Source organism: Daktulosphaira vitifoliae, unplaced genomic scaffold, assembly GCF_025091365.1.
Source record: "Daktulosphaira vitifoliae isolate Bord-2020 unplaced genomic scaffold, ASM2509136v1 Scaffold_1, whole genome shotgun sequence".
Taxonomy (NCBI): domain Eukaryota; kingdom Metazoa; phylum Arthropoda; class Insecta; order Hemiptera; family Phylloxeridae; genus Daktulosphaira; species Daktulosphaira vitifoliae.
The window spans coordinates 4982840-4991793 of NW_026099572.1; the positions used below are offsets into that span (position 1 = coordinate 4982840).

An 8954-nucleotide genomic window follows, 5' to 3' on the forward strand; every position below is an offset into this window, starting at 1 on the left:
TACATGAAAATTCAAATTTTCACAAACTTCAAAACGCTACAGAATATTTACTACTGAATATTAATAAGATATTTTTTTACTAAAATTTTTCTTAAATTCTACTCTACAAAATAGCTATCTTAGATTTTTTTTTTACATTTTATTTAAAATTTAAAAATAATTAATATTTTTAATAAAATGTAAAAAAATTAATTATTGAGATATAGCTATGGACCTAACGTATAACTATTATTTAAAAAAAAAAACAGCTAAAAATATTAACTGGATCAAAAGTTATTTAAGTTGTCAGTGAGTGGTGGGCCGCTCTGTATATATTAATAATTAAAATACTTTTGGATCCTAATTTTATCATAATTTATATATTTTTATTTTAATAAAACCATTTTTTTTTTAATTTGATAAAAAATTTGAAAAAATATTTTATTAATGCACAGTAGTTAAATTTTTACTGAATTTAACAATTTTAGGACATTTAAATTTGTACGTGTTAATTTACGATATAAAGCGTTGGTCTATGTAATGAAGAAAAAGACAGAAGAGTACGCTGTCATTTTACTCCAAATATTGTTTTTATGTATTGAAATTTTCCATGAAAAATATTATCGCTTGGATGTTTGCGTATAGTTGAAATGAAACCAATAGTATTATTATGTATGCAATCATTAGAGCTCTTTAGTATTAATTTATCACACTTTAAAAAAAATATTAGATAGTTGTTAAAATTGTGTTTGTCATAAAATACAATCATTTTATTATTGGTTTTTTAAATTATGTAAAAAAATTTTATGCACAGATTTCTGTTATTTATATTTGTTATTTTTTCAGTGGAAACACCCGATATTTCTATAGGTATGAATAAAATATTTCCTATTGGTAATTAAATTGCGATATAATTTTTAAATTACATTTATTGCTTATAATTTGCTTTCATTGAATTGAAATGATTATAAGCAATCTTTTCAAGTTACAATGAAATTTGTATTGATTGCTACATGACAGAGTAATTTTTTTATCATAATCCACTCAATTACTTACAAAATAAATATAATTTAAACACTTTTTTTTTTTTTTTTTGATTTTTTTTAGTTACAAATTGTTCTTGAGTTATTAACTATGTAATAATTTTTAAAGGGTGTCATCTTTGTTTTTTTAAATGGAAACACATATTTTGAATTTAATAAAATGACATCGATATTCGCAGGTGCACAGCATTTATTATCAATTTTAATAAAGCGAATTTTTATGAGTTTATAAATACACAAACTGGCAATACAGAAATTATATATATTGATAGTCATAATTGACAAACTTCCATGACTGCGACAGCAACGTCATAAAAAACCAATTGGCGACTTTTATTTGTAATCCCTTGTGTATTATACAAGTATATTAACTCTAAAATTTGAAACTTTAAATGTTTATATCTAATAAACTAATAAAGTTATATTAAAAAATCAAAGTTCATTTACTATTAATTTAAAAGCTCAAACATTTTATTAAATTCAAAATATGTGTTTTCATTTAAAGAAAGAAAGTTGATACCCTTACAAGGCTTAAAGGATGAACTTAAAATGTATTGCATAGTTAATAACTCAAGAACAATTTGTAACTAAAGAAAACCAAAAAAAAAAAAATGTTAAAATTATATTTATTCTGTAAGTAATTGAGTGGGTTATAATAAAAAAATCACTCTGTATATATATTTTGAATATTCATACTTTTCATTCTCGATTTAATAACGACAAATAATACATAACTTCAAACTTAATAAAAAACAACTAAACAGAAAACAAAAACATATTGTTGATTCGTTATTATTTATATCTTATAAAAGGTCAGGTTGGGGGTTTAGCTGGGGCATAATGAATTTGGGAAAAATTGTAATAACCAAAAGTAAGAAGGAATGAGGTTTGTAGTGTTATCTTGGGAATGGTTGGTAAATGGTTATCGACAATAATAAAATAAAAGTGCAAGGATCTCAGGGTATGTATGCCTACAGAAGCATGTTTGATATATGTGAATACAGAATAAAAGGGCAACGAAAGGTTAATACTTATCTCCTCTTTTGAACAAGCCCGTTGGCGATGATCAGCGATTCGTAGTCTCGTCTCGTTCTTAAGAGCCGTATAATCTCTTGCTGCAGGTCCAACTTTTACTCCCATTGCATTAAATATCTTTAAAATTGAGGAGTAACCGTCATTGAATATTGAAGTTGCAAAAAAATTTGCTAATTCAATAGTTTTCAATCCATTATGAAGGTGCTTTGGTGAAAAGTGCCAAAGTAAACCGTTGTAACTTTCATTATTATTTTGAGTATTACTACCTTTGCATCTATCAAGCAATTCATGCCGAGATAAATCTTCATAAATAGGCTTTAGACCTTTTTCAACTTCTGGATCCATTGGGAGGTAATCGTGCTTAAACTTACTTCAGGTATATCCCGTAGCCAATGCAACTATCTAACTGCCGAGCGGCTACTCTTTTAAATGTCTGTAACTCAAAAACTATTTAAGATATCGATTTAAAATTTTAGTATGTTATTTTTAAAGGTATAACCTATCAAAATATGGGGGAAAAAAAAAATCGATTTTTTGAAAATTTCACACTAAGTGTGCCCCTTAATTGATGTATAAAATTCGTTTTTATACTGAATTACTAAAATTAAATCAGTAAAATAAAAAACCAAGCACAGTTAAATCACGGCATACTGGGAACGTGGCATAGTTGGATCCAGTATAGTTGATTTCTTTTTTTTTTTTCCTCCGACCGGCTCGGTTGTGGACCGCCCTAGAACTACCGTTAGGTATTACTTCAGGACGGCCCACGCCGTCTTTAAAACTCACACCACCATGTTGTGAATCAGCTCTTGATTAATTTCGGGCTGATTCACAACGTGGTGTGGCCTCCCCCATTAACCGGATCCCAGAGTGGGATGCGTTGCCCGGGTTGCACCACGTGGAGGTGGGGGCAGGACTTTGCGAAGGGGGCACAAATAACTCACGAAACAAAAACATAAAGCACGAATACATAAGGCACCGGCCTTAACCAGCGCCTTAGGTCCTCCTGTACTGGGCGGCGCGGCTGCCTTTGTCTCAGGCGTTCAGCTTCCTCCTTCTTTTTCAAGATGGATTCGGCGAACGCCTGGACGAGCCTCCACGTCTCCCGGGTCCTCAATATAGACCCTAGTCGAGACTCCAAAGAGTCCCGTTCCTGGGCCGACGCCTCGCACAGGAAAAGGGTGTGCAAAGCGCTATCAGCCTCTCCCGGGCGATCAGAACAATGGTCACACGTCGGCACGGCTGCTTTAAGAATACGATGTAAGTACTCGTTAAAGCAGCCGTGGCCGGACATCACTTGGGTGAGACGATAAGTCATCTCACCGTGAGTCCGGTCCACCCACCTGTCCAGCCGATCGGGTCCTATGAGGGACCTGGTCCACTCGCCTCTCGTTTCCTCCGAGAGGCGAGTCCGCCACCGGAACATGGTCATCCGCCTGAGCGCTAGCCGGTCCTCGGGTTCGAGGGACCGGTTTCGCTCTCGGCGGAGCTCATGCCCGGCGGCGCGTTCCTCGGCGAGCAGGTCGGCGGGCGGCAGTGACGACAGGATACCCGCCGCCACTCCGGACACCGTTCGGTACGCCGAAACAGTCCGGATCGCCGCCCGCCTCTGCACCCTGAGCAGGGCTTCACGGTTTTTGGACGAATACTCAAGAGTATCCGCCCAAACCGGGGACCCGTACAGGAGGACCGAGTGTACGACGCTGACTAAAAGTCTGCGCCGCATCTCTCTCGGCCCTCCCAGATTGGGCATGATTCCCGCCAGGCAATTCATGACTTTCTGGGCCCGTTGGGCCGCACGAGTAATGTGCGGCCCGAACTTTAGACGTTTGTCTATGACAAGGCCCAGATAAGTCATGGAGTCCTTAAGCGGGATCTCCACCCCCAGCACGGCGAGCCGTGGGTATGGTTGATATCTGACAGTGATTAAAATCACTATCAGAAAACGCTTCGATGCCAATCTGTAGATAATCTTTAATTTTTAGAAATTGCTTGATTATTCTTAAAGCAAAATTAACTCCTATATCTATCATTATTCCTAATTATTAGTTGCATTATAAGTATAATTTATGAAAAAATATCTATTACAACAATTCAACGTAGTATGAAACTGTATAATAAAAATTGATCACTTGTGGCTAATTAATTAAGTAAAATTAAAACTATATTAAAAATATTATTAATATAAAAAACTAAAAAATATTAAAAATATTAAACTAAAAGCCACAAAAAATTAATGAAAAGTCGCGGATACGTATTTCGGAAACAATGTTACCATTATCAACGCTAAACACGTACTGACCCCCCGACTAGAAAAAACTCTCTTATATACCCCTAGTGACCTTATCACCCAATGACGTAATCACTAAGTAATATTATCACATTTTGCCAGTTTACACAAGTTTAATAATGAATTTTTCAGTGGGCCAAGATCTCAATTAATTAAATTGTTTTTATTTTTAAACATTTCTATTGCTTCTCTGATATTAAGTTCTTTGTAATTATTTACGTTTTTAATTAGTTTTATGGTTTTAATAGAGTGATTATGTGTCAATNAATTTTATGGTTTTAATGGAGTGATTACGTGTTAATAAATGTTCAGCCACTGGAGATTTCTCAACTTCTTGATTTTTAATATTTCTTAAGTGCTCTTTAAACCTGACACCTATATTTCTTTTTGTTTGTCCTACGTAACATTTATTACAACTTTCACATTGTATTTTATAAATGCCTGATTTCCCCCCNTTTATTTTATAAATGCCTGATTTCCCTCCTTCATCTACCTTATCTTTAGGGTAAAACCTCATAAATCTCTCAAATTATTACTCTTAGATGTCACCAAAGTAATACCAAAATTCTTAAATATTTTAGTTAATCCATTTGAGATGCCCGGATAATATAAAATTGGTGATCTAATTACTTTTTGTTCCCCCTCGCTGGAGAGTGTACTAGCTGCCCTCCTTTCTTTTTTCCACTTTTGTTTTCGGACTAATTTCAAAATTATGTTTTCGTTATACCCATTAAATTTAGCTATTTCTTTTATAACCACCAATTCTTTATCATAATCTATTTTATTCATCGGAATATTAATTAATCTGTAAACCATACTATTAAAAGCTGACAATTTGTGTTGCCAGGTGTGGTTCGATGTGTTCGGAATGTATCTGAACGTGTGTGTNATCTAAAAAATTTTTTAACTGAGATGAATATTATTAATCATTAAGCAAATATGAATGTGGTCGATTTATGTCCTTTAAATTGAAAAACTATAAAATAAATTGAACTTTTAAGATAAAATAGATCAATTAGTTTATTTTAAATAAAATTTTTACTACTAAAGGACGGTTAAACCCAAAAACTAGCCAGAACACAAACTTATTATTCAGATCGATTCTCCAGTCCAACTTCGACTTTTGCCCCGCACACACAAACACAATTTTAACAGCACGGTAGATATAAAGTATTGATGCTAAGCGCAGGTTTATAAATAGTTGTTTTATATCACATAACGTAATAAGTACAAAGTCAAAATGTAACATAAAATAAATTAAGACGTACAAAATACAAAGTTACTCGCACCAAACGTCTTGACCCGTAACTCGACCTTTTTTTGTCAAAACGTCAATCCCCCTATACTTTTCATGTTTCCTTTTATATATTCTTTTTGCCATCATTATTAATTTCCTTACCCTGCACTTACCCTTTATGAACATGTTGCTTAAAAATTTAAAAATTGCTTACTACTGTGGTAATACTTATATTATACTAATAGTGACGTATTTTAATACTTCCTCAGCTATATACTACAACTCATTTTAAACATTAATAAATGTGATTTTAAATTTTAGTCGATGGAGAGGCGTGCTTGTGTAAATCTGAGGTTACATATATTGTTCTAAAGCCTTGTAATCACCGTATAGGAAGTACTTGTGGTTATTATGCATTAGATAACATATTTGTGACAAATCATTGCCCCAAATGTAATAAAATTATAAAAAATTACAAATATTTAAGTAAGAAATAATTATTTTTTTATATATTATACAATATATTTTAAGTGTTCAAAATATTTTAAAAAAATGAATCACTAATCAGTTTAATCAGTTTTCATAAAAGTTTCAATAATTAATCAAACTAATTATTGAAAGGTAACATTTGAAAGAAAACGTGTCATTATTGAAAATTGGTTAATAATCCCAGATTGGTCAGGAAAGTGTGGACACCATTATTAGTTTTATTTATAATGTAGATATGAAATTAAAATTTTATATATGTAGAATCAAATTTTCTTTTAAACCCCCTGCAAGTCCTTGATAACTCCTGCTTTCACCGATCCTAATTAACTAGAGAGTGAAACCAAAAAAAAAACAATACTATGCCTCTCTCTTAACAAATACTTGCAGACGCTTTGATAGTGTAAAAATATTTAAGTACATTTAATATTGATTCAATAAATGAACTGATGAATTAAATCAACAAAAATAATTAATGAATGATAATACATATTTAGAGGAACAAATTTTAAAAAACAGTCAAAATAAAGGGATACTGAAGTATTACAATAATATAGTAAAATTCAATAAAAGACGAAGAAATTAATTATAATGATAATTCATGTAAAAATTTATAATTTTATTTAATTAAAACATAATTAGTGTAACTATTATTTAAATTTTTATAATTTATTTATATAATATATATATATATATAAATGTATTAATTTTACGATAATGTGTTTTTTATTTTGTGTTTCTTACCACTTTTTCTCAGCTCTCACAGGAGCAATTTCTTTCATTGATACGTTAAAAGATCACAAATCGTATTTAATCAAGGAAATTATTCTCAAATATTGAAAATTTTTCTTCAATCCTCGTAAATGTGGAAATCCTCAATAAATTACAATTTTAAAAATCGATAATTTTCAACATTTATTTAAACTTTTTTACTTAAAGCTGCTATCACTTTGTAAAAATGTATGAGTAGGGTAAAAATGGAAATTTTGGGCTCTCACCGTTTCACCCACCCATCCCACCATAGATTCCCACCAGATTCACATAGTGTGAATATGCACAACAGCATGGAATAGAAACACTAATTACTAAGTGGATAAAATTCATGCTTAGGGAACGCTTAATTTTGAGACAGCTCAATAAGACCAAAGTAATCAAGAGTATTAAACATGGGTCCCCATATGGCGGAGTTCTATCTCCTTTGCTTTGATGTCTAGTATTGGATTCGCTTATTAAAGAGTTAAACAAATACTGTTATAAATAATCCTATGTGGATGACTTAGTTATAGCAGCGGTGGGTAAATTCCCAGACACTATTATAGACTTATCACAACAGAGACTAAACACTATACAGATATGGCGTAGTAAGTATAATTTTTCGAAAATTTGTCGAGCTAATTTTAAAAGAAATTTTCTAATTGTAATTAGAATTTTAATAAAATAGAGGTATTATTTTGAAAAATTTCAAAAGTTTTTTTTTTAGTCATTTAATGAATTAATGATAAATTAAGATAACGTAAAATTAAAATATTTCCATTTAGCTAAAAAGTTTAGCTTAATGTTAACTTTTTAACTTATGAACTCGATTATGTCTGATCTTTGGCAACAGTCGAGGAAACATCATTGAACTATAGAATGGAAGATGAAATATTCTAAAAAAGCTATTCAATTGGAGTTCTGCACCGTTCCAAGGTTTTATCAGATTGACATGACCAGTTAGCCACTAAAGAGAGCTCTTTTGGGGTGCACTGATCACAATTGCTCCATCAGTGAGTCTGATGTCTTCAAGCCTTTGTACGTCGATTCCATCAGTACCCAACAGTATCAAGTATCCAACACAAGACTCAATGAGTAACCCCTGCTCTGTGGTCAACTTGTTAGTGGGGTAGCCTGCAAGGACCAGAGCCACTTTTTTGTCATCGGTTACCACGTCCCTATAGGTAGGTATCCAATGAGTTTTCTGACATGTAGGTTCTAGCCCCTTGTCTTCAAATTTTTGAGCTTCAGTTCCTTTGTCTCCCTCCTTTGGTAAGTTCTTCTATCCCTTCATTATTGCTCTGCTCCTCTTGAGCTTGCACCTCTGACTGCCGCTTAGTTTCTCAGGTCTAAGTTTTAAACCCTCGATTTTGTCAGCTACTGCTCCCATTTGATCTTGCGATTCCTGGTCTTCATTTGTTAACGTTGCTGTCTCTTTGTTAGTAGATGGTTCACCAAGTGTCCCATTGTTCTCATTGAGACCTACAAGTTCAGCGATTCTTCTGCGAAGAGTCGCCTGTTCACGATCTTGTTTTTACAGGTTGTCATAGGATCCCTGATCGTCCCAAATTTGTTATTTTGTGGTGTTTCTATGTTTTTATCCATATAGTTCTCATAAGTAGTCGAGAAATAAAGGTCCATTACAGCAGAGCTCGATTCTGATATAAGGCTGTATACTTTATGGTGCGCTAGGTGCCTTAGAGGTTTCCAATGGTCACTTTACCATTCGGCTAACTACCCTGTGCCAAGTTAGCAACCCTTTTACTTGGTATGGCTGGGTTAGGGGTCTTATTCGCTGTTAGCAAGCAGGTGTGCCCAAGCCTACCGGTCCCAACTAACCAAAGTCATGACCGGCTAAGAGCAGTAGTACGTGTTGCCACCCCCACTGAAATAACTAGGATCCGCGGGGTTGTTAGGCCCGTAATTCTTGCAGATTCCACGGTGGATCTTTCAAAAGTTAAGTAGAATGAAAACATTATAGTTTATGAAAAACTTTCTATTTTGAATCCCTTCTATGGACAATTGAAGGGTCATATTTTCAAAAAAATTATGTCAAACAAAAAGGAAATACCTAAGGTTTGTCTGTAAAAAAAATTATTTTAGTACATCAATTTTCAAAAATTTATGAAAA

At 32.9% G+C, this 8954-nt stretch overlaps 1 protein-coding gene across 4 annotated transcripts in view; it reads left to right on the top strand.

Annotated features, from left to right (window-relative positions):
* Window positions 1-6687, top strand: part of LOC126894796 (uncharacterized) — a 15263-nt gene extending 8576 nt beyond the window's left edge. For 2 of the 4 annotated variants that reach the window (XM_050666061.1, XM_050666065.1), the window contains 3 exons: window positions 826-873; window positions 5906-6070; window positions 6568-6687. In XM_050666061.1, coding sequence (XP_050522018.1) covers window positions 826-873; window positions 5906-6070; window positions 6568-6656 — 302 coding nt within the window. In that variant the 3' untranslated portion in view covers window positions 6657-6687. The remainder of the gene's footprint in view (window positions 1-825; window positions 874-5905; window positions 6071-6567) is intronic. The other 2 variants (XM_050666063.1, XM_050666064.1) reach the window with 2 other exon arrangements.
* The last annotated feature ends 2267 nt before the right edge of the window (window positions 6688-8954 follow it).